Source organism: Mus musculus, chromosome 1, assembly GCF_000001635.26.
Source record: "Mus musculus strain C57BL/6J chromosome 1, GRCm38.p6 C57BL/6J".
Classification (NCBI taxonomy): domain Eukaryota; kingdom Metazoa; phylum Chordata; class Mammalia; order Rodentia; family Muridae; genus Mus; species Mus musculus.
Window position 1 is genome coordinate 149,882,384 of NC_000067.6, and position 26,688 is coordinate 149,909,071.

The 26,688-nt window shown below is 39.1% G+C and overlaps 1 protein-coding gene across 2 annotated transcripts in view; it reads right to left on the bottom strand.

The window, feature by feature from the left end:
* The window catches only part of Pla2g4a (phospholipase A2, group IVA (cytosolic, calcium-dependent)), a 131,673-nt gene that overhangs the window by 52,766 nt on the left and 52,219 nt on the right, over positions 1-26,688 (bottom strand). For both annotated transcript variants that reach the window (NM_008869.4, NM_001305632.1), the window contains 4 exons: positions 19,911-20,059; positions 18,717-18,830; positions 5,224-5,261; positions 3,764-3,905 (listed from right to left, as the gene is read on the bottom strand). In NM_008869.4, the coding sequence (NP_032895.1) occupies positions 3,764-3,905; positions 5,224-5,261; positions 18,717-18,830; positions 19,911-20,059 (443 nt within the window). The remainder of the gene's footprint in view (positions 1-3,763; positions 3,906-5,223; positions 5,262-18,716; positions 18,831-19,910; positions 20,060-26,688) is intronic.

Consider the following 26,688-nt stretch of genomic DNA (forward strand, 5'->3'; position numbering starts at 1 on the left):
GTGCTTCAAATGTCAGGACATCAGCAGCTGTGTGGTTGGGAACGGCCGAATAAGACCCTTTCAGCATCTGTTAGGGAACTGATGCAATAGAGCAGTGAAGAGGGGTGCTCCAAGCATGAAAAGGTGCAAAGTGGGCTGCAACGAGCATGCAGACACTTTTGTATAAAATATCCATACCCAAGTGGAAGCTGACAACATAGATGCCATGTAGAGGGGCCTGGGAAGGGCTGCATAATCAACACATCCTGGATCCTAAGAAAAGCTTGTGATCTGATGTGGTTTTACATTTGAAAGAAAAGGAAATTCCCTCATTAAAGTAGAAGAGAAACTAGAAAGGAAAGGCACAGATGGTACCTGTCAATCTTATGGCCAAAAATTAGAAAAGAAAGATTTATGGACCTCTTAGCTCTCGACTTTTACTTGTCTTTGATAAGGAGCCAAGTTATTCGCTGTGAATGGAGTAAGAAGAGACTTGAAGTGAAAAATAAAATGGTTGCAAATAACTGAACAGCAGCTAAGCTGAGAGCCTGGGATCTGGGCCTTCTTGAGAGTCAGGCTCTTCTGAGGGATGGCGAGAACCATGAATGCAGAGAACCTTCATTTCATTCTAGCAGGCTCCTTTCACATGGCTTGTCTAGTATTCTCTCACCTTCCCACCCACTCCAGCATCCCTGTACATGGCTTCCCTTAGAGCATCATTTGTTTCATTTGCTTAGATATCTGTCAAAAAAGGCTTTAAAGTCATCAAGTAAGGAAACCATTCTTGCCACCCATATCTCCAGGAGCTAGCACAGCTGTCTTCAGTCAGTGACATATGACAGAAACCAGAACAACTTGAAATATAATTTCTAGGTTCTGATGGTCTAACAACACCAAAGGCAGAAACAAAAGGCAGTGGAAGAACTGCTGGTGAAAGGCTCGTTCCCTACATTTAAAACAAATGGAGAAACAAAACAAACTGAGTAATATGCTAAAAAAAATAAATAAATAAATAAATAAATAAATAAATAAAGTGGTTTCTCCAAATACTAGTAGCCAAACACAATAACCTGTCATAAATTCTTCAAGACTGAAGAAGAAGATGCACAATTAAAGATAATTCATTCTCTACATTTTTTAAAATAGAAATTTAAATGGAGGCTTCACTTCTCCCCTTCATGAAAACCCTAAGTGGCAGTAGCTTATCTTACTGATAAGTTAGTTCCACGGAAATCAAAGCCATTCCAACAGCAGCAACTGGCTTCTCACCTCAGGGCTCCCTGAAAACATAGCTGGAAATCTTCCATCTCATGCCGCGTGGGAATTTATCTGGTGCCCTTACTCAGTTATTAATTCTCATTTATATCGAAATTCTGTGTATGTGTGTTTGTGTGTGTGTGTGTGTGTGTGTGTGTGTGAGAGAGAGAGAGAGAGAGAGAGAGAGGAGAGAGAGTACATATTCATGAATTTAATGAACAAAATTATGTTAGTTAAAATATTCAGTTAAAAGAAAAAGCGAATGGAAATAAACCAAGAATTTCTGATCTACCACTAACAAGAAATTTTATTGCAGTAATTTATCTTTATAGACTTCATTGATAAAAATAGAGAGATAGAATGGAGAGGAAAAGAGGGATACAGGGGATATTAAGTAGATGATGAGGATGATAGATAGATACATAAATACATGCATACATACGTACGTACGTACATACATACATACACAGGCAAACAGGCAAGTGAATGATAAATGGCCCTAAAAGGTTTACATAATATATTACTAAATATTCACTGTAATTTAACCAAAATAGGTAAAGTAAATTCAAATATTGTACTGTTAATAACTGTCTTCAGTCATTTTATTCTGAGCTCTTGATAGGTAAAACTCATTTTTTGACTACTTTGTTAATTTTTGAAGCTCTTTGCTAGGAAATATAAATTTTTTTATTTTATGTTTTTATTTTTTATTAGATATTTTCTTTATTTACATTTCAAATGTTATCCCCTTTCCTAGTTTCCCCTCTGAAAGCCCCCTCTCCCCTCTGCCTCTTTCCCTACTCCCCAACCCACCCACTCCTGCTTCCTAACACTGGCATTTCCCTATACTGAGGCATAGAACCTTACATTTTTTAATCTCTTCTTATGATAAGAACTCAATTCAGCTACAGAATGTTAGAAAACTAGTTAAGAAAATCTTATTTCTGTGTTCATCTTTTGGGATTTTTTTTTCCTAAAAGGATCAGTACTTGCATGCCTTATTTAAAAAACAAACAAACAAACAAAAAATCTATATTGGGGACTGGAGAAATAGCTCAGCAGTTAAAAACACTGGCTGCTCTTCCATAGGACCTGGTTTCAATTCCCAGAATCCACCTGGCCACTCACAACTCTCTCAAGTCCCAGGGGATCAGAAGCCCTCTAATTCTCTCCGTAGGAGCTACGTAAGTGCAGGGAGCAGACACACGTGCAGACAAGACACCCAAACAAAACACATGAATAAAAATAAAGGGGAAAATGCTTAAACCTGCATTAGAGAATACAAATTGTTTTACATCCACACAGTGGAGGTTACTCAATTCTAAGAAGAGGAAAGAAGCTAAAAAAAAAAAAAAACAAAACAAAACAAAACAAAAAAAAAAAACATGAGAAAATGTGGAACAAACTGAAATTTACTTTATTATTGTATAAAATAATCGAGTCTGAAAAGATTTCATATTTTCTGATAGTCAGAAGAAAGACTAGTGGATGTCAGAGGTGATGTGAAAGGAAGAAATATGTAGGTAGAAGACAATGGCTATTCAAGATAACAAAACTATCTCCCCTGAGTCTGTAGACATGGGCCATTACACATTTGTCAAAACCCATAAAATGTACATTAATTACAAACCCTTACGTAAACTGTGGACTTTGAGCCAGTCTGCATCAGCTGCAGGTTTGTTGATGTTAACAAGTCTACCATGCTGATGTAGAGGATTAACAGCTCAAGAATGCAATGGTAAGTTTTGTGTTAACTGCACTGGGTCAAGGGATACTCAGACAGCAGGCTAATAAAACAGTATTTCTGCATTCATTTATAGGGGTGGTTTCCAAGAAGTCTAGTGTTAAATCAGTGGACTATATAAAGAATAACTTCTGTCCTTTTTGTGAACAGTCATAACTCAATATGCATCCATCTCCTCTTGTCCTTGGATACCTATCCCGATGGCTTCTCAGGCCTTGACTCTCTGAGGCATGATATCAACAGCACTATCGCACTACCCCAGCCAACCTAATTCTTAGGCCTTTATAGTTATAGCATCAAATTCTTTGGACTCAGATTAAATTATATTCCTGTATTCCCTGGGATTCTGCCTTGCAGACAGCATATCACAGGACTTCATATCGCTCATAATATACAGGAGCCAATTTCCATATTAAACTCTCTCTCTCTCTCTCTCTCTCTCTCTCTCTCTCTCTCTCTCCCCAACCCCCACCATTTTGTTTCTGTCCCACTAAGGAATTCTAAGACTGGGTGATTATACATATGTGTGAATGGAACATGAGGGGAATTTTCTGTGTTTTCTTTTCAGCTTTTCTCTGGAACTAACACTTATGAAATAATTACTATAGCTGTTAACTATTACCAAATATGATCAATATTCAGTTGGACCTTCCTCAAATCTTTTTCTTGAACCACTGTTCCACTCCAAAAGCTGAAGAAACAATGTCTACATCAAGGGATATATTTGGAGAAAATACTAGGTTATCGTTAGACTGTAATAACATTTAAAATTTCCAGACTCACATCACGTGTGGAATAAAGCCCCTCACTCTTTTTTGGACCCAAAAGTTTCTTCATGTTCTCTTTTATGTTCTCTTTCCTCTGCTGTCTGAAAGTTTTCTCCTGATCACACAGTGCCATGCTGAACCGTAGGTCTGGGCATGAACTATGGTGGAAAACAGAAAAGTCAATAAGCCAGTGTTCCCAGGAGCCTTGTTTTATATCATCCACCCTCCAAAGTTCCCCAAAGGTGCATTAATACATGCCAACTGCTTCCCTCAAGCCATTTCCCAGGAAGCAACTTAAACAAGAATACATTCTGATTATTATCTTAAACAAGTGTGTGTCCTATGGCTAACAATGATCTAACACTGAACTCAAAATAGAGAAAATAAAATATTAATAATATATATTCAGATATGAACAAATTAAACACATTCCCCCCCCCAAAAAAACAGTGATATTTAGGTAAAATAAGAGTCCCCAATACATCTTGTAATGGTTTGGATGAGATGTCCTTCATAGGTCTTGGGCACTTATGATAATTTGCTGCCCACTTGGTGTCTGTTTGGAGAAAATTAGGAGGTATGGTGATGCTGAGAAAAGTATGTCACTTATTGACCGAGTTTGCATTTTCTTGCCACTCCCAGTGTGCCCTCTACATTTTGTTTCTAGATGGGGATGTGAGCTCTTAACTGCTGCTTACATCTCCTCCACCTGCTCCCTCTACTCCACCCCTGTGAACTCTAACCCTTTGGAACCTTCAATCCCAAGCAAAGTCTTCCTTTTATAAGTGGCCTTGGTCGTGGTGGTTTATTCAGACCTTTATGAGGTTACGTGGTCAGGAGTTTGTCCCTTGTCTCTGCACCCTGACTACGCTAACATCATAATACTCACTAACAGCACAAAGTGCTTGACTCCCAGAAAACATTTTTTCAGAAATACTCTCTTGATAAATTCCCTTGTCTAATGGAGGACTCCTTCGAAAAGTAAAGAAGTTTAAATAACAGAACTCAAGATACCCACAAATCTAGGGACATCTATAAGACATTGAAATCCCAGTATTTATAATACTTCTTTTGAATACTGATAGTAACAATACCTTAGAAACCTATACTCTGCTGAAAAACCACATCAAGCATAATGCATTGGAAGGAATTATTACACTTATAGGGGCTAATCCACAATAGGACATAGGCTTTAGAAATTATAATTATACCTATGGGAATAAACAATTTACTAGAAGGAGAGCCCTTGAAAACAAGCTCTTATTCTGATAACTACTACCCTGCTTCCAAACTACTGGAAAATTAAGAAAAGAATGTACAACTCTGCCGTTTGGATATTTTAAATGAGTAGATAGCTGAAGGAGACTATAATGATACTGTTATATATTCAAAACTTTAGGAATTATTTCACACATCAAGTATTTTCTTCAGTAATATAACTTAATATTCTTCATCTGATTAAATAAATAAACTTACCAAACTTCCAGAGACATTTCCAGAATCATTTCAGTGACCTATAAAAGGAACATGTTACTTAGATGAGAATAAAACAGATGTGATTGATAAAAAGCAATCAAAATTAATTTTAAATGACAAATAAAACAAAGAATAAAAGAAAAGTGAAAGTTCCATGCAGATCTCTCTATATAGATACATTCGTCCATTTTTGTTAGTTTTTATACACCTCTACACAATAAGTTATGTTAGCAAGTATTAGAGTTGCCTTTCCTGATCAGTAGCTCAGGAAACATCAGTGAAAGGGCATTGGAATGTATGTAAGAGGCAGAGGATAGGTAGGCATGCTATGAAACACTGTCTTCCATACATGTCATGGCCACTGCATGTAGGAACTCACAGAGGCCATGGTTACCTGTACGAGGTCCAGACAAGGTGGGACCCCCTCAATATTCCATCACAGACAGGAGAGGGACTCATGATGCTCCAGCCCTCCTTGAGAAGTTATTAGCAGGTAATGGTTGGGAAATCAATTTCTTCAGTAGCCACTGGTAGGCTACCCATGCTCCAGTGAGTAAACTTTTAACCACATTCATGCAAGCAACTCTTAATAAATAAGTACATCATAAAAACAAACAAGAAGACAAAAAAGTGAAAATAGGAAGATGAAGGAGGAAGACGTGATTGTGGCGTTCAGCAGGAGTGGAAGGGAGATGAGAGTGGGAATGGGGAGAAATATTTTAAATTATATATATATATATATATATATATATATATATATATATATATAATTATATACATATATATACACACAGAGAGAGATTATATATATATAATATATATATACACAGAGAGAGAGATTGTCAAATATGGTAATTTTATTAAAAAAGAAAGAAATAACTCTGCTTTGTTCTTTTCTTCCTACATTAAAATAAAGTACTCAGTTTTATTATTCACAAAATGTGCAAAATGGCTAGAGAGTTGGCCCTGGGGTTACAAGAGTGGGAGAGCCTGCTCCGCCCCTCACCAGCAGCATCACTTGGGAAAGTGGGCCCTGCTCCCTGTCTAGGCAACACAGCAGAGCTTGCCTTGATAGTGAAGGCATGGGTGAACCTGCCCCAGCGGGAGAGCTGGCCCAACTTCTTGAAGCCTGCAGCATTTGTGAGAGTGGGCACCACAACTCAACTGTCCAGCACAGTGGAACTGACATTGGTGTCATAGGTGCAGGTGAGCCAAACCCTAGGTAAGGAAAGTGGGAGAGCTGACTCTGTCCCTGCCAACAGTATCACTGCATGGGTTAGCCAGGAGAGTGCTGGAGAGTTTGACCTGGAGGTGCACATGTGGGAGAGTCAAAGGGCTGACCAACTCAACTAAGTCCCAGGCCCAGATCCAGGTCTTTGAATTGGCCCACCCCAAAATCTACATCATCTGTCAACTGTTATAGTGTGTGTGTGTGTGTGTGTGTGTGTGTGTGAAAGGTCTGGTCCAGATGATCCAAAGCTTCAAGATCTCCATAACAGAGGGAAACAACAGGATAGCCAAGAGGAGTCCTGATAAGGATCTGGCAGAAGCCAGAGGCCTCAAACCAGACCAATGACTCACTACAATGAACATTTGCAAGTGAAGATGTGTGGACACAGAGGTGTACTGTGGGACACACTGTGACACACCACAGCTTCTATTACAAGATGTATTTCATGCTTTGTTTTGTTTTTCTGTTTTATATTTTCTTTTGAGGGGGAGGTTACAAGGGAGAAGGATGGATACAAAGGGACAGGGAAACAAACAGGACTGCGGTGCATGACGTGAAACTCACAAAGACTCAATAAAAAAGTCACACACACACACAAATGGTACACTCCTGTTGAGTGTACTGTCTGCCAGTTGCTTAAGTTTGAAGATTCAACATCCACCATGCCAAGAAACTAAAGAAAGCCTTGGAGGAAGTTATGCATGTGTATAACAAGCAACAGGTCTGGAACTGGGATATCCATACCTACTGGACACCCACCCAATAGGCTCCAAGACACATCTATCAATGCAATGTGGGAAATCCTGGTTTTATTTTCTCAAGCTCACTTGAGAGCTAACCAAACGATATCAAGTTTATTGGACAAATCTTGTTTAACTTAAGGGGATTAGCTAATATCCACAGAACCGAAATTTATGAAACGGTGCCTTTGCAGAGAGTACATCTCTGCTGTATTGCAAGACCTCTGACATTAGTACTGATGGTATCAGGACTAAATAATATCCCTAGAGACTGTCACAAGAACTAATGGGGAAAATGTCCTGAAAGTGGTTGTATAATTTTAAAATCATATTACTACTTTTATTATGCCAGTTAGCAAAAACTGCTCAATTGCTACTATCGAATTTCTGTTACTTTGGAGCTCATGGTATAGGAAGAAGACAAACTAGCAGGAGCTTTTTAAAGGTTTGAGATGAGTTCACAGATGATTCTCAGAATGGACTTTACAAGTAAACTATAATAAAGTCTATATTAAACCTTCTCTCATAGTGTACTGGACTTAATACTTGGAACTGATGGGCAATCTGTTCCAAATGAATGCTTGGTGAACGCAAATGTGTCTGTGAGGACATCAGACAATCTTGTTCTTTTGAGAAATATACAATCACTAATAGAGAGATAAAACCTTGGGAGGGTCTGACCCACAGAAAATTTCCTCTGCCTAACTTTACAAATCTTAATCCATGAGAGATTTAGATATTACTTTTTTAGCTGATAAAAATATTCCAAATATTCTAGGACAAAAGGAATTATACATGCCCAGATGAATTGTCGTTCAATATTAGTCAAAATGACAGGCTTTCAAATAATCAGCATCTATCAATGGGAGTATTGTCTGACCACATCCCAGGATATTATGCCTAATTTCACATTTTGAAATATCCACTTAAATCTTTCCAAAAGGGGATGTGGGAAAGGTTTTATACTGAATAATTTTATTGGGGATATTTAGTAAGATAAATCAGACATAGGCAACACAAATTCTGTTTTGTAGTGGCCGCTGGTATTGGGGGTTTGTTTGTCTGTTTGTTTGTTGAGACAAGGTATCCCTCTATAATCTAGGCTGGGCTAGAACTGGTAATTCCTTCTTAGCCACGGTGCTCTGGAATTACAACCATGCCCCCATCATACTTGGCTGTATATTCTGTTTTGTTCCAAGGAAATAATGAAAGTTGCCATTATTAGACTGAGTGTATTTCTCTCCAAAGGGCCAAATCTCCATGTACAAATGGATAGAAAATAAACTCTCATGCCCTATCACAATGTGTGCCTCATGAGATTAGTTAATAAAAAACTGAATTTTCAACTGGCAGCTCCTGACACCACTTTGTTATTAAAATACTCAATGCTTGAAGGTATCTAGTGCCTCACTGTTCCATTGACTTGATAAAACAAAACCTAAAATTTGGTATGCCATGTTTGGGGCTATATTTGTGTTACCAGGAGAATACCCTTTCTATCCACGTTCCTTTTAAGATATTCTGATCCTAGATAGAAGACAAGGATCTTCAGGTAAAGGCAGCATAAAAGCGGGTACAGGATGTTTCTGTCATCTGGGACATTTCAGGATGTGTTGCTGAGGCTCTCGTCATGGGTCAGCCCCTAACTTCCTTGTGTTGCCCAAGCAGATGACAGAGCATCAGAAGGAAGTTTAGCTGCCTCCCCGCTCCATGCACTATGTTCAGACTTGCCAGGAAATCTGATATTCGTGATCTCTGCATCTTCTACCAGGAACATGTCATTCAGCTAAAACAGCTACAAAAATATGCACTTCCTGTGAGGTCTTAGACAATGACTGAAGCTTCTTCCCACACACTGCAGTAGAAAGAAGGGGGACCAAATCTCTGAGGCAGCTCCCCACCATCAGCCCCTTCTGAACAAATCATAACTCCAACTCCTCTCAAAATCAGAGATGTAAGAGGCAGGCAGCACCAATTATGCACCCTTGTGGAAACTAAAAACCTCTTCTTTGCATTCCAGGGTGGAGAAGAATTTTGACATCTCCCATGGCACGTGTTCAGTCAGAGAAAGCATAGGCAACCAGAGTAGAGAAACGATTGCTTAAAACAGCATTTCAGACTTTAACATTAATTTCTAATGTGCCTAAGCCATGGCTTCTCTTGAATATGTCAAAAGAATGAAACTAAAAAAGCAAATACAGTCACTGGTACCAGAGATATTTTTAAGCTAGTACACTGAAAAGATCCACACAGTCAAACACTATTTTCCTATTGGTAAAGAGGTCTTCAAATGTCTTATAACACACTATGCACACACTTTAAGACCTGTTCCCTGTCAATAAGTCATGATTTTGAATTCTTATCCCCGGTCTGTTCATCCTCATTTCTTCTAGACAGAAACAAAGGTCAATGAGGACCATGCTGACTCAGTAATTGTGTACATCCCTCAACGGAACGACAATGACGGTTTCAGTGTATTTGCATTTATCTGACCCTTGCAAGATAATAAAATGAAACTTTGAAAGTTAAGAGTCACTTTTAGAAAGAGTCATATTTCCATACCATGCCTGTAATTCTCCCTTGGGAAGAACAAAATATGAACTTGACAAGAAAGAATATTCTGAACAGTGAGTGGGGACTGCAAGTCTGCCAGTGCAATTGGAGTCACTGGCACAAGGGGACACTTAGAAATAGCATTTTTAATATATAAAACTGGACTAACTTATGTGTTTCCTACTGAGAATCTTCTCTTATTCAAGAACTCAACAACTGCCATCCAGAGTATATCCTAGGCAATCTTTCAAGATTTAAAAGATGAAGATGCTACACGATTTTTCCTGTGGCTTGTTCCTCTTTGTGCTCTATAACCTTACAGTTCCTCAACTTAACTTTTTTTTTTTCATTGTTAACACGTGTAGCCATCAGTGAGAATTATGAAGACCTGGACAGTAAGTAGCTTTCATATAATAACCCAGGTTCCTTAAAACACTGTCAACAAGTCACTTTGTCTCTGTGGTCTCTATAGCTTTTGTCTGTTAAACGTCACGATTTTCATTAGTACTAGCTAAGCAAATCCCAAGTTTTCAATCTTTCACACTAACAAAAGTATTCAAACAACTGTAGCTATACTATGGCTTGTAGCTGCTTATTTTGTATTTCCTTCACAGAACTTACTGCCTAAAACAGGAACAGCAAGAATAAAGGAACATTCTAAAATACCCTGTCATTTAAAAGTTAGCTATTGTGAAGATGTGGTATATGATATATTGTGAAGATGTGATATATGATATACTGTGAAGATTGCTATATGAGATGTGTCACTTCACCACAGTGCCTAGTCTAAAAAAAAAAAAAGCTATTCTTTCTTAAAGCCAGAAATTGTTTGACCTTCATTTGGACTATACTGTGCATAGTTGACAGTCTGATGTCCTTGACATCTGTCTTAGGGTTACTTGGGGTAATGAAACACCATGACCAAAAGCAACTTGGGAAGGAAAGGGTTTATGTCAACTTATACTTCCAGGTAATGGTTCAACACTAAGGGAAGTCAAGGCAGGAACTCAAACAGGACAGGAAGCTGGAGGCAGGAGTTGATGCAGAGGCCATGGAAGAGCACTGCTTACCAGCTTGCTCCATGTGGACTGCTCAGCCAACTCTGTTATGGTACCCAGGACCAGCAGCCCAGGGATGGTACCACCCCCAATGGGCTGTACTCTCTGTCATCAATCACTAATTAACATAAGACCCTATAGGTTTGCCTAGAGCCAAATTTTAATAGAAGCATTTTCTTAACTGAAGTCCCCTCCACTCAGATGACTTTAGCTTCTGTCAAGTTGACATAAAAATTCTCCAGCACACCATCTTATCCAATGATTCCCAGACTTCTCGTGAAGTGATGTCACTGATGTAAAATTGTGTGCTGATAAACCTATTAGGACAAAGGAACTATAATTCAAAGGCATTGAATGCACCTAACCCACCAGCTCACTTTGGATTAGCAAAATAGTGCCCTGTAAAGTGTTGGATCCTTTGTTGATGGTACAGTGGGATAGGAGTAATAGCAGTGGACTCCCACTGGTGGTCAAACAAAACAGCAAATTTTAAAATCTGTGGCTACAGCTCCTTGGTGAAATCCTTGCCTAACATACCTAAGAGCAGGTTCCTATCTTCAGTGTTCATTTAAAATAAAAAGAAACTAAAAAGAAAGAAAGAAAAGAATTCACAACTTTTAAAGTATGACTTCTAGTAAATGGATCAGTGCTCTACACACTGTAAAGTCAGAATCCTGCTGAACACCATGACCTGGGGCCTCTGTGGTATCTTGATGTTCCTCCAAACTCTACCTTATCTCCTGAACTTACCTAATGTGGAGTCTTTGACTTCACACGAGACATAGTTCCTCAATGAAATCACTCCAACACAAACTTAACATCTTGAACTCACACTCAAAGCTTCCATTGTTTCAACATTTTGACTCTATCTCTTCCACAGAACTCATTTTAAGTGAGAATCATGACTAAGCAACAACGAAAGCAATCAGCCAAAATTAGACCACTGCCACAGAAGCATGAAACATGGCTATTTTTAAGCAATAATGCTAACTTCTAAATAAAGACAGAAAATTAAAACATAGTATAAACCTGAGGCTGCAGTATTGGCCAAAACAAACTTACTTTATCCAGAAAAATAATGAAGTATATTTTCTGTCTGGCTTCCAAACTATAGCATTTTCATGGTTTGTTTGAAGTGGGCTAGTTTATACACATCCAAGTAACTTCTGAAGGATCTAGACCAGTGGTTCTCAATCTGTGGGTCATGACCCTTTTGGGGGTTGAACTCTATAGGGGTCACTTAAGATCATCAGAAAACACAAATATTTATGTTATGATTCATTATAGATGGTTACAAGCCACCATAAAGTTCTTGGGATCTGAACTCAGGAGTTTTGGAAGAACAGCCCGCACTTTAAATCTCTGAGCCACCTCTCCAGTCCCACATTACAATTCATAACAGTAGCAAAATTACCGTTACGAAGTCACAATGAAATAGTTTTATGGTTGGGGGGTCACGGCAACATGAAGAACTGCATTAAAGGGTCTCAGCCTTAGGAAGGTTGAGAACTGAGAGCCAAAATTGTCAATTATAACCTAAAGACTGTATTTGATAAACTCACAAGTGGCTGACTAGAGTAGTTGGAATCATTTTCAAACAAATGGCTGCGGAATTCAGCTCTCTTTGTGTTTAAATAATGAGTGCATTTACGTCAATAGAGACAAATAAGTTTATTATCCAGCTAAATCACTTTCACGAAGCATATGTGCTTCATATTCAGTTGAATCTGATAAGTAACAATTATAATGAGAATATCTAGCATTTATCTGGTGGTTGCTGGACCATGTATTATATTACTACGTTCCCAGGTTAATCAACCTGCTTAACAAACCACAATTCTACGATGTAGGCACTAGGTGAAACTCTGCTTCCTCGATGACCGGATGAGGCAATAATGACGAGTCTACCATCACTCAAGCTAATCAGTCACAAGCCATAAACTCCAACAAACCGAAACCTCCCAGCTCTGAGACTGAGGTTATCCCAGACGCTCTCAGCTGGCCACTAGGCTGCTCTCAGGAGAAAGCTATGCTACTCTGTAAGCTCTAATCTTGACTTGGGAAATGCCCGATGCACCAAAAACAGGAGACCCAACTCTAAACCAGATAATTCTATGGCTCTAGGGAAGAACCTCAGACAGCAATTCCTATTTTCCAGCTCAGCAGCCCTCACCCCTACTAAGAAATTGCTCGAGTCAACTCTTACACATTAGAGCTGATGACAGAGAGGCTTTCACCTCTGTCTAGCACCTCCCATTCCCATTCCCGTTCTAGTTACTTTCCAGGGGAACACTGTACTCTTAGGACATCCACCCTTTTGACACACATTCAACACCAGGTATCTTTACATGGTAACTTGGACCTTGCTAACCCTTTCTTAGGAAAACGTCTAATCTTGCTTGCTCTCAGTTTCCTGTAACCTGGGCACAAGCCTGCTATGAGTCACTACTCGTACTGGAAGATGCTATGTCAAATTTTGCATCTCAAATCCAAGTGCTACTGTGTCCTGAGCCCTTGTACCTGTTCTTCATCCATTCATCAGTTCTCTTGTCATTAGCCTTAGAAACATGTTCTTGAATCTGCTGTGCCAATCCAAGATGATCGCTTCCCTCGGGCATTTCCCCAGGCAATTCTAATGAGAATCACAGGTACTTTGCCAGGTAATCCGGGCTCCTAGACTGCATTGGTCAGTTTTCTGTTATTGCAACCATAGAAGCTACGTATGCTATTAATGCAACAACAACGACAATGACGACAACAACAGCATGGGGTTACATTACTTAGATAGTTTAAAAGGCTGAAAGTCCAAATCAGGTTGCGCCATGAAGGCCTCGTGACAAATGGTATGGCAACAATTTGAACTCCCAGAGATTATGTCAAAGGCAGAGAACCAAAACATGTGGAAGTACAAGTTGTGTTCTTTTAACAATTCCTCATCCTCCAAGAATGGTCTGCATCAATCTCTTCAAAAGGTAGCTCGTACAATTACACACCTCCTACTAAGCCCCACATCTTAAGGGCTCCAATCCACCACCTATCAACACTGCCACACGTTCCCAAGACTAGAATCCCAGGAAGACACATGGAAACCAGAGGAAAAGGCTTTCTACCTGGGATATCTTCTGCTCTCAGCTTTTAAGATTCCTTCCTCAGCCACATTTTCTAGGATGACGTTTGCTACAGACTTTACCACACACATATGTAAATCCCTTTATTCCTCTCCCCTGATTTGTATGTCATTTGTTCATACTACTAAAGGGAGCATTTCTCCCTGGTTTAACTTGCTTTTCATCTGGTTTACTACACAGAATATTAGCTGCAGAAAGACAAGAACACTTGTTTGTTTGCTCAAGGTGGAAATCGGTGGCTGAGAAGTAACTGCGCATTCCCGGGTGTTCAGTGGTTTTTTGTGTCAAGATGGGGGATGGGTGGCAAACAAACACAGCAGGCGAAGGTTAATGACAGAAGGCAACAGTGCTTGTGAAATGAATGAATTAATAAACGAGCAGCTTATTTCCTTAGCTCTATGCACATGTTTTCTGTACTAGGCACATGGCACTCAAATGATCCTATAGAAATCCTGATTGGCACTTAATACTGAAGTGCTTAGCAGTAAAGCATGCTGCCATCTGCCATCTGGTTAGAAATGTATCAAAGGGAGTTAGTTGATGGATGAGTGAAGAGATGCAGAAACCCGGAGCAGGCACATGCAACAGGAGAATGTGAAGTATAGAACTTGATGACAGTTATGTGCTTGTTTGCTGTAGAAACGTTTGAACTTTTTATGTTTGAAAGACGTCATAATAAAATTTGGTGTTGGGGGTGGGGGTGAGGGCACAGATTAGACTGCCTTCTTCCCTGGCTGTATAAACTATAAACTTTAGGTGTTTACCAAGTGCTATCTGTCAGACCGTCAGATTATTGGGGGTGGGGGTGGCTTTGTTGTTGTTTTATATTTCAACTAGTTATTTAGTGTACATGTATGTATGTGTGTAATGCGGTCTCCTACACATGCCACAAGCACTTTTAACTGAAGGTGAAAGGGTTACTTAGAATAAGTCATGACTTCACCACCATGTCACTCTGGGTGAAATGACACACCCAGTTGTCAGACTTGGTAGCAGGTGCCCTTACACCCTGAGGCAGTTCTACAGACCCTTTTGTTTTTCCTTTTGGAAGACAGGATTTGGATATGTAGGCCAAACTGACCTGACACTCATCTTCCTGCCTCAGCCTCTCGGGTGCTTGTAACAGGCAAGTGCCACCACACCCCAAGGCACACCCAGCACTGTTATGTTGCTTTGTGAAATTTTCTTCCTGGTGTTTATCACGAGCTGCTCTTGAGTGATTACATAGTTGCTCACTGTTGCCCTGTTAGCATCCTTACGAGAATGTGAGTCTCTGGAACTAGGATCCTGCCCATCATGTCATCTACTCTTTATTCATCATGAAAGAAGTCAGAGGGAGCACTCAGGTTCCTCACGTATTACTCAGGCACAATACACGTGACTACCCACTTTTCACACAGATCATTCGGTTCTTGAGCAGGACGTCTCTGCCTCGCCCTAATACTTAGTAGGCTTCAGGCATGCAGTAAGCCCTCACACTCTCCTCATATTGAAACTTACCATTCCACTGACAAAGTCAGAATTTTAAAATTATGTAATATGCCCTTGCTGGTTTTATTTTGAATGTCTGTGAAATGGGAAGAATTGCTGGTACGTTTTAGGAACGTAGTCAAAGGAACGAAGGGAGAGAGGAACTTGGAAATAATGCATTCTAAACCATCATTTATGGATGCAAGCGAGACTCAGAGAAAGAAAATAACAAGTCAAACATCTGAAAGGAGAACAATGTCAATACAAACAAGATTACAGACGCCTAGTTCTGTTTCTACAGCCAAATGGACAGAGCTGTCCCTGGGAGTCAGCCCAAGTCCAATTGGAGGTTCCTGCTGATTCCCCAGCTGTGTCCTGGCCATGGACTCTCCTCAAGTTGCGTCAGTATTAACTTTACAATGCCAAAAGTTTGAGAGAGCTTTGACTAGTAATGTCTTGGCTTGTGATTTCTGTGCTTTTTCACCAAAGCCAAGTGTTCTTCTTATTATATCATGTTGTCATAATCATGGTGAAGGTTTACTTTAGTCTCTGCTCTCCCAGCATTCCCTAGCGACTCATTCTTTCTTACATGTCTGTGAGTGTTGCAGACAGAAAGCCACCCACCTCGGGCAGATCCTACCTCAGGAAATGAAGAGGAAGGCAAGGCTCCCATGGGGCTCTCCCACATGATCCCAGAAAGAACCCCAAACCCTTCACTCAACCAGCCAATTCCCTTTCTCCCAGTGAGCACTCAAGCTCATCAGATGGAAGGCAGACATTCAATACAAATTGCAAGGGACTCTAGAAAGAAAAGTAATGAAGAAAAGCCTAACTATTTTCCAAGACACACTAAGTGATTATATAACCTACTCTCAATTCAGGAATGTAGACCATCTCTTCAGAGATCACGGGTTATATAACTTAACCATAGCAAACAACAGAGGGAGAGGAAATATTTTTTTTCTCCATAATGTCTTCCTACATAATCAGTTCCTGGATCAGAGATTAAGGAATAAAAAAAAATTGTTTTCGGAAAGGCTAATCCAAGCTTACAAAGCTCTCAACAAGTCTTTATTATAGTACCAGATGGGGGAGCCTTCAGGTGTTTCCGCCCACCTCTATGCTCCTTGCTCCAGCACTCACCACCAGCACTCACCACCGTGGACTTGGTAAACCTTTAACTTACCAGGTCTCGTCTTGCTTTCTTAACTTCAAGACTGCAGTTGCTTATGTCTGGAATGCTCAAATCTATATCTCTGCCCCCTGAAACGCTACCCTTTCCTCAAGTCAAACAATACCAAAAGCAAAACACATTCATATATAGTGCTTAATAGGTACCAGCCACTGTTCTAGGCAGCACTGTATATATGCATGCATATAGCATGCTTACTATTTATGTTTTAATTATCATTGCATACTTAATGTAGAAAACACTATATTATATTAATATTTAAACTATCAAAATTACATATAGCTTATATTTTATGCAAAAAGTATATCAAGTTATAATTCAATTTTATGATCATTATATTATATTTTAACATGTATAGTTATCATAATAATTCCCTTGTAAGATATTATCTCTATTTTTATAGATGAATGAGTCACAAAGAAACAACTAAATTTCCATGATGCAAATGATGATAAAGAATTCAAAGACCTAATGGAATAGCTTTAAATGTCAAAGTATTAACCACTATGTTCACTATTCAAACTGTTCAAATGACCTGATAACTACTCTCACAAGAAAAACTTCCTTTCTTTTGCACTCTAATTAAACTCTATATACACCATACTGACCTTACTGATATTTATCTCAATGAATGGTGATTTCTTATTATTATACATGTACACACACACACACACACACACACACACACACACACACACACACACCTCCTTCCACTTCCTATTACTAATCCAATACCATCTCTACCTCAGAAGACGATAACTGAGAGAATGCCCTGTATCGTATTCCTTATATGACTTGTACAAATAAAACGGCTGATACATCATAGTTTTTTTCAATAATAATTGTAAAATGAGTGAATGAAAAGAAGTTAAAAGGTATCCACAGGAAAGTCAGGCATGAATCTCTTGTTACTGCATAGAACACATGTCCTCCAGAGAAGGAAAAGGACCCATGGAAATGCACAGATGTGGGTTCTCAAAGTCTCTGGGTAGTCAGGTCACATGGACTACTCAAGGAACCTTGTGATTTCCAGTTAACTTCTATGTAACTGCGCATCCATAGCATGCACGTAAGTCATTGACCGACTCTGCAGGCGCATATAATTAGTATTTGACTTTTTTAGTCTATATGGTTTGATTTACCAGTGGAAATTGCTAAGTTGTGTAGTGTGAGTAAGTTACTGCTAGAAAATACCAGATCAAATGGGACAAGGTTATCTGAGCTTGCCAAAGGATAAGCAGCATGGGGTAGCTGAGTGTTATGGGAGAGGTTTGTGTGAGTGGAGGAACCTGAAGTCATTCTAAGGGTGAGTGAAAGCAATGTTTCCCTGGGCATGATACTGTGTGCTAACTAGCCCACCAGTTGATTACATGTCTCACCTAAGTCCTCTAGTTCAATTCTCATATGTTTCTCATCCATTAAGATACAGTGCATTTGTTCTGCACAAATAATTTATCCAAGAATTCTTTTTTCATTAATAAATTAATAAATAACTACCTTATTGTGATAATTCTGAAAGTACAAAAATAATAAAATTAATCAAACATTATTTCTTCTGATCTTTTACTGATTTGGACCTAATTATTTGAGACAGAATTATTTCCTTAGAGATGCTTAATTTACAGCAATATATCGACAGTAAACGTGTCCTTACAATAGTGATAGTAAATATATGTTCCAACAAAGTAGGACACAAGGTTGAAATACTTCGAATTTTGCAACCACCTTATCATCCCAAATGCTAACAGACTCTCCAGTGGAGTCCAAAATTGATGCTTCATTTCACTGCTATTATTTGGAACAACAAAATATCAATACCTCATAGTATTTATCATTTCAATCAAGGTGTATATATTTAACAATAAGAGATCATTTAGAACAATTGTCTATGGATATGGCTAAATGATAGTGCTTGCCTAGCCTGTGTAAGGGCTGGTTCTAAGCCACAGCACCACAAAGAATAACCAGAGAGGACAAAGTAAAGGCAGGAAGCAAAAGAGCAAACAAGATGAAAGATAAAGTTGATAAGAAAAAATATATTTCCAAACATTAAGCCCAACTTTTGAAAATAAATCAATGCACATGGAATATGGAGTGGGACATGATTCTGCTGCTACTTACTTGGTTGAAAATAAAAGGGACTTCTTTCTTCTCTCCCACTTTCATTGAAGATACAGGGAATGTAGCTGTGCCTAGGGTTTCATCCATGACGTAGTTGGCATCCATCAGTGTGATCTACAAAGCAAAGCAGAACGTAAGATGTTTCTCGGAATCTTTAGAAGCACTCTCTAAAATGTCTGTCACAGAGGACAAGAGTGATGGTACATCAGTTAAGGGCACTAGATATTCTTCCAAAAGGACCTAGGCTCAATTCCCCACACCCATGTGGCATGTCACACTGTCTGTACCTCCAGTTCTAAGGAATCTAATGTCCTTGTCTTGCTTACATGGGCATTGCATGCACATAGTGTACGGACATAATACCATCCAAACACTCAACACATTATATCAAAAAATAAGGTATTTTTTTAAAAGAACCTGTTTATCATATAAAGTTCTAGGCCAGGTAAGGTAACACAAAACCTTTAATACCAGCATCAAGGGGCAGGGCAGGCAGATATTAGAAGTTTGAGGGCAGTCTTCTCTACAAAGTAGGTTCCATGTCAGCCAGGTCTATGTAGCAAGAACCTGTCTCAAAAATTAATTTAAAATAATCTAAAATAATATTTCATAGTCCCTTAAGGATTTCATGTTTTTGTTTTGTTTTTAATTTTAGTCCATTCTAGACAAGTAAGCTATATACATATCCCCTAGAAGTCTCAATAATTAATACACAAAAATAGTCTTTTTTTCTCCCTCGTAATACTACATTTCTATTGAAAGCAATAAATTTTACATATTCTTGACTGACCAATATTTATAAAAATGGAATATTATTACCTCTTCATTTTGAAATATATAAAAGAAATACAGAAAATCAATGTGTCTACTTTTTAAAAATCTCTATAAATAGACCTTGTGAGCAATTGACAGTATTTATATTCTGGTTTGTTAGTTTATTTGTTTTGTTTTTTGTTTAAAGAATTCCCATCTTTAGAACAGAAACCATATTTTCTCTAAAGTGCACAAGTATCCTGAAATTCTACCTGGATCCTCACATAACTCCATGCACACTATCCAGACACTCAGCAAGCATGACACCCAGCTCACAGGCGATCACAGTAATTTGAGGAGAAGGAAGTCAGTGAGGAAGAGCCTTGATGTCTCGCTGCATGGGAACGAGCATTGTTCACATCCCCCGGATGATTCACTTACCTCCAAAACATTTTCCTGATTAGGATCCAAAATGAACTCAAAGGTCTCATTCCACACGGGGTTTATATCATTATTGAAGTGTCTCGTTCGCTTCCTGCTGTCAGGGGTTGTAGAGATGAAAAGTTCCACATAAGGATCTGGAGTGTCCACTATGGAAATCAATGGAAGAGAAGAAGACAAAAATGTCTCACGGTCTGAACTCTTTTCTTAATGCCAGATGTGAACTTACTTCCAGTAAGTCTGCAGGACTATACATCAAAATGTGATAACACTCAACAGAACATCACCAAGTTTTTCCTTCGTCTGTCCCTTCCTTTCATTACAGAAGAATGAGAAGGAATCATTTATAAAGCAATCTATTCAGAAATTCACCCATCTGGAAGGCCAGCATCTTGCTGGATCCAGCTACCCCACAATGAGAGGAATGGCATTTATCTAACTCTACAGCACGACCCTCACTACAGGGCTGTAACAGAAACAAGATCACAAATTCAAGATCCTTGTATTGGTCTACACGAGAAAAATCATCTTGCTTATTTTGCTTACCTGACACCACAGTAAAAGGCACTGCAAAATGAGTACTGCGGCTGACATAAACTCCATCATCTCCAAAATGAGCAGGTATCCTGAAATTAGGCTGGGCAGCTTTAAGATGCAGCACTCATATTAGCCCTTAGCCTGTCTTTACTGTGGCAGTATCAAACTAAAGTGAGATGTCTAAAACAATGAAAGCTCTTTTTATGTCACTTAAAAGTCCACTTGAGTCATGCCTATTCATGCTCCCTTAACGACAAAGAAAGAGAAGCGTGTAAAGGAACTATTTTACTTTATTCCTACTATGTTTATACTTAACTAAGTTACTCAAACCATATACATGGTGATTGGCCCCTCCTCCTTGAGTACACTGACTCCTCTGATGTTATACCACTGTTTGTACTTTTATTGTATGTATGAAATGATACATCTGTTTGTTTCCTTTAAGACCATAAATACCTTGAGGCCAAGGATCATAATATGTTCCTTTCATGCTTTCAGAATCTGTCAAATAAAGCCTGCCACAGTAAAATATAAGGTCTGCATTTGTCTTTAACACAACCTTTCCCATGTGGCCACCAATGACTATTAGTGATAGTTCTTGATAAACTTTTTTAATACACATTTATTTCATTTAACTCTCACATCACAATACAATATGTACTCTATCTTAGTACTCCATATGAAGAAAGCAACAGGAACTAACATGTCAGGCCTCTGACCTACAGCTAAGCTCCAGAGAAGACCTTGAACTTGGGTCATCTAATTTCATCAGCTGAAGCCTTAATGATATCTTGTCCCTAAGAAACAGGATGAGAACATAAAACACAGATTTCCATGAAGAGAAGAGCTGGACAAAGAGTGAGGGGCAAGGAAATAAGGAAATATAAATATCTTTTCAGCCAACACCACCAACTCAGCAACGGGCATCACTCAGAACAACTAGCACAAGAACTGGGAGACTGGGGTCAAGAGGAAGCCCTACCAGAGGAAAGAAAGAATAAGCTGAGCTGTCCTGCTACCAACATTAAAATTGATCCCTCCCATATACAGCAGCCCAAGTTTAAGGAAGGAAATAGTACAGCGCCCTGCAACTGCACCTCAGGAGCTTCACCTAAGACCCCGTGTTACACTCAGAATGAGGACCACTCATATTTTCTACAACACATCTAATAATGAGCTGGTCTGCACCAAACCCCTCATGAATAATTGTATGGTGCTAGTTGACAACACACCCTACAGCCGGTGGGAGGTGTCTCACTACTCATTCTGCTTACATTGAGAGAAGAGGGCCAACCTGGCTCTTAAGGAGGAAAGTTTTTTTTTTAAGTGATTAATGAAAAGTATTTAAGAAGAGATATATTATGAAAAGAAAGGGTGGAAGAGGTGGCAGTCTTATGAAAGAGCAGGTCCAATGAGATGAGCTTCTTGCTGGAGGCCCATCAACCTTGGACCAGTGTGGTGAACAGATGGCCGTGTGATGGACAACAAGGAGCAAGACATTTGAGGAAGATCAAGAGAGCAAAAGCCAGAAAGGCGTATAAGTCAGCATCTAGAGCTTGCATAAGAAAGGCCAGTGTTGGTTCATAGATATAAATAAATGTTTATCCATATATATCATGTTTTCCATAATCATCACATCAAATAACATAACCAATGTTCTTCACTTACTCTTTGAAAAACTGCTCACAGTTTGTTTTATTAGTTTTTTTTCTTTTTGTCCTAATTGTATAAAGATACACAAAGAATTGTTTTATATTTACATTTCTACCTCAGACCTCATGGGACATTGGACAAGGACAGCGAGTCTCAAGGCAAGTGTGACATATAAATGTCCAGAGCTTTTGTAAAAAATCATCTCAGCCCCTAAACCGACAATGAGCAGGCAGGGTGCGGACCTCATCATTAATGCATTAATGTCTAGCTGACATCACCAACATAGGACAGCTTCTGACAACACAGGTAAAATCCCACTCTGGATAACAGGCAGCTCTTGCCTTTTCTAAAACAGCATGTATGTTTCCCAGACCAAGCAAGAAGAGCTATGGGATAGCAAGGCATCCATGAAGTGTGATAAGAGAAAGGCACTGGGGTGGTTCTGTCCCCTCAACTTGCTCCTTTAACTCTACACAATTAGCCAGAGCTTTAGAGGCCAAACCAGAAGCAAATCAGCATATTTAGAACAGTTATAGCATACAGAGATTGTAAGGAGAAGCAGGCTTTCTTCTGTGGAAGACAAGTACATACATTCTATGAGAATATGATACAGCAAATGAAACCAAGAAAGGAACATGGCTATTTATCACCCCATTAGGCCTGCCCTTTCTCACAGGGCCCTTTGTGTGTTTGTTCATTTTCAAATATATTCCCTAGACTATTAGGGGAGAAACTTAAGAAAACCCACTCTGGAACATAAAAGCTATATGGGAAGGGCAGGCATGTGGGTGATAATCATTCATTCACGCAATTCAAGCTCACACTGTAGGCCAGGATTGCCTGTCAAAAGGTACTTTGGCTTTGATAAAGAGCCAAGCCCTAAACTGTAGATTTGAATTATGAAAGTGAGTCAAAAACAAATAGCCTAATTTTAACAGCAAGATAAATGGGAGACAAGCAGATACATCACACTGGTGACTCCCCGCTCACTCACCCAAGTGGTTATGCAAAAAAACCAGGTCAAGTCGTAGGTGGAGAGATTGTTATTTGAGGCTTGATATTTGAGTCTTATATCAGAGATGTTTTTATTTTATTTTATTTTATTTTATTTTATTTTATTTTATGTGTATGAGCATTTTGCCTACTTAATGTGCACCTACTGCATGTGTGCCTGGTGTCCTTGAAGGTGAAAAGAGGCACCGAATCCCTTAGATCGGCAGTGAAGGATGGTTACGAGCTACCACCAAGTGGGTACTAGGAATTGCACCGGGTGTTAAGATACAGAGTGTAAGAACAACAAGTTGCTTTTGACCATCCATTTATCTCTCCTTTCCTATGAGTCTCAGAGGAAGAAGAATGAGAGATCACAGAGCAGACAGGGAAAGGAAACAGAAGGTAAACTTCCTTGGAAGACACCAAAGAGAAACAGGAAGTAGCGATTAGTAAAGTAGAAGGTCTCAATTAATAACAGGACCATTTTTTTTTTTTTTAGTGAGTTGGGACTCTCAGTGCCTGCCTTGGTTTAAACCATTTTAAATTAGACAAAATGAAAGGAAAAAATCATATCTAAAAACACCTGTTCCATCTTCATATGTCAAATTATTAAAAACATCTTAAAAATTAGAATCTCGTCCAATTCCTTTGCCTTGCAAATATTTATTTTTAAATAAAGTCAAAGTGAACAGCTCAAAATGCTTGAAAAGAGTGACATGTTTATTGGGGTTTTTTGTTGTTGCTTGGTTTTGGTGTTTTGTTTGTCTTTGTTTGTTTCTCCTGTTGTTTCATCAGCAAGAGATTTGAAAGTTAAGATGTCAAAAGTTGATGGGCTGACGAGAGCAGCTGTCAGAATGAGAACTACTAACAGCTCCAAACTCTGATGTTTTAGTCTCATTTTCTGCTAATCGTGTAAGGCAGGAGACACCATCCCTGGGAGAGTCTCCAGAATGAAAGGAAATTTTAAGGTATGAGTTCTAAAGTTCAAGTCCATGCTATAGGAACTATAATAATGGCTGGAAGAGTAGCACATTTAGAATCTGTGGGAAGGGAAATCAGTCCATTTTGATGGCAAAAACTTAGCCCAATGCTTTAAGAGAATTTCCTAGAAATGCATTTAAAAAATAATTTTAAAAAAATCAATAAATAAAAGGCAAGAAAAGAACAGAACCCCCTGTCTACTTAATATCTTATAAATTAATACCCACAGGTCCATTTATTTATGTTGCACCACTAATCATTAACCAGTGAACACCTAAATTGTTTCCAGTTAAAGAAGTAATGAAGCGAAAATATGTGTGGGCAGAGACTCTCCTGCTTCTCATCCTTTTATCTACATCTTGACAAACAAAAAATGATGGGGGTGTAGGATAAAGACCATTTTTATTATCATAAAGATGACATGAAGCTACTTGCTCCAGAAATAACTTCACAACTCCATGGCTCTGGAACTTACTCATAAACTCGAGGAGCGCCTGCCTGAAGTCATAACAGTCCCATTTGTCACTCAGCTTTATCCAGGTCACAGACTATGTGATTCATGACAAGAACGGGTGCAGCTCCTTAACTCCCAATTTTATTTAAAAAAAAAATTATTGTTTTTTTCTCTTCCACTTTACCCCCAAGACAATCTAAACTCCTTGCTTGAAATAAAGTTGATGAGTAATTTACTGATTTGGAGGTGAGGCACAAACAAACCCCAAAGATTTCAAAAAGAGGGTTCCCAAAAATGCAGAATCCATTTTACCATAAGTGGTAGAGAGCTTAAAAGTTTGTTTCTTGCCGGGCAGTGGTGGCGCACACCTTTAATCCCAGCACTTGGGAGGCAGAGGCAGGCAGATTTCTGAGTTCAAGGCCAGCCTGGTCTACAGAGTGAGTTCCAGGACAGCCAGGGCTACACAGAGAAACCCTATCTGGAAAACAAAACAAAACAAAAAACAAAACAACAAAAAACGTTTGTTTCTCTTTTTTGAGACCATTGGTTACTATGCCAGAATCATCTACAGTGGTGGGTTTAAAATGCAAACTGGAACTGGGGATATCTGAGGACTCATCTGAATATGCAAAGCCTTAAGTGCATCCCAGAACCACATAGGAACAAAGGAAGAAAGAAATAGAAAGAGGAAAGAAGGGAGAGGGAGGGAGGGAAGGAGGGAGGGAGGGAAGGAGGGAGGGAGGGAGGGAGGGAAGGAAGGAAGGAAGGAAGGAAGGAAGGAAGGAAGGAAGGAAGGAAGGAAGGAAGGAAGGAAAATGCAGCTCCCATCAGAATCTTCAGATTGGTTTAGAAATCTCCATTTCTAGTAACATAATCAGGTGATTGCTTTACACACCTTTCAAAACCAAGGACTCACACTATAGGGTTAGAATGAACTAAACAATGACAGTCTAATAATACCCATATAAACACTTGGCATAAGGAACGTAACAAATGTTATCTTGCCCTCCTGTACAGGAATTACCCTGCCATACATTATTAAGCACAGTCCAGCTAACCACTGCTGATGCTGTGTAACACTTAATTTATTTACAAGTAGCCACATGAAAGCCATCTCCAAGAATAAAGTAAAGCAGGTATGATGGTCAGCAATTTGTTTGAAGTTATGGGCTGTTATTTAAACTTTAGTTTTCAACTATCTCCAATCCAGAAAGGTCAGGACTTAAGAAGGAATTTGCTTAAAGGCCAGACTGTGGATGTTTCCAAATGTAGCCATTTCTTTGAAATTGTAATGATAATCAGCAGGTTTGAGGATAGCCAGTTTCTTCTGTACTGATATTCTAAGGTAGCTGAGTGGCTCCCACAGCCCCTAGGACAGGGTGGTCACCAACACCATTTAACCGTCCCTCGGGGGCTCTGGCTTACACAGAGCACTGGTGTCTCTCTCATCCACATCTTCTATCTCCATTGTGAGGCCATAAATCTGTTCTTACTACCTGGAAAATCCTTCAGTATGCAGAAACCAAACCCATATCCTTTCCATCTCTCTTTCTCAAAATGCAACACAACACAAAACAAAAACTAGACGTAAACCTTGTACTTTTCCCTGGCTTTTTTTTTTGACTTTGCGCCACCATCATTTACAGCTGTGAGAGTTAGAAAGCAGAGTGGCTTCCTTTCCCTCTGAGCTTTTTACATCCAATTTTCTCCTCAGTTTTTGTTTCTTACATCTTAAAAATGAACCTTCTTTTTTAAAAAATATTTTTTATTATTATGTATTTTCCTCAATTACATTTAGAATGCTATCCCAAAAGTCCCCCATACCCTCCCCCGCCACTTCCCTACCCACTCATTCCCATTTTTTGGCCCTGGCATTCCCCTGTACTGGGGCATATAAAGTTTGCGTGTCCAATGGGCCTCTCTTTCCAGTGATTGCCAACTAGGCCATCTTTTGATACATATGCAGCTAGAGTCAAGACCTTCTATCTAGCTCGTTAGTAATAATTCCATGCACACTGCTACCCTTGTTCACCAAGCACCAAGGTTACCGTGAACATAATATAATCCAAATCCTGCAGTGGATAACTCAGCAGGCACTCTTCACAACACCACACAGTTGTATTTCTGGAGCACAGTATTTAAATTTACTTCCTGCAATGC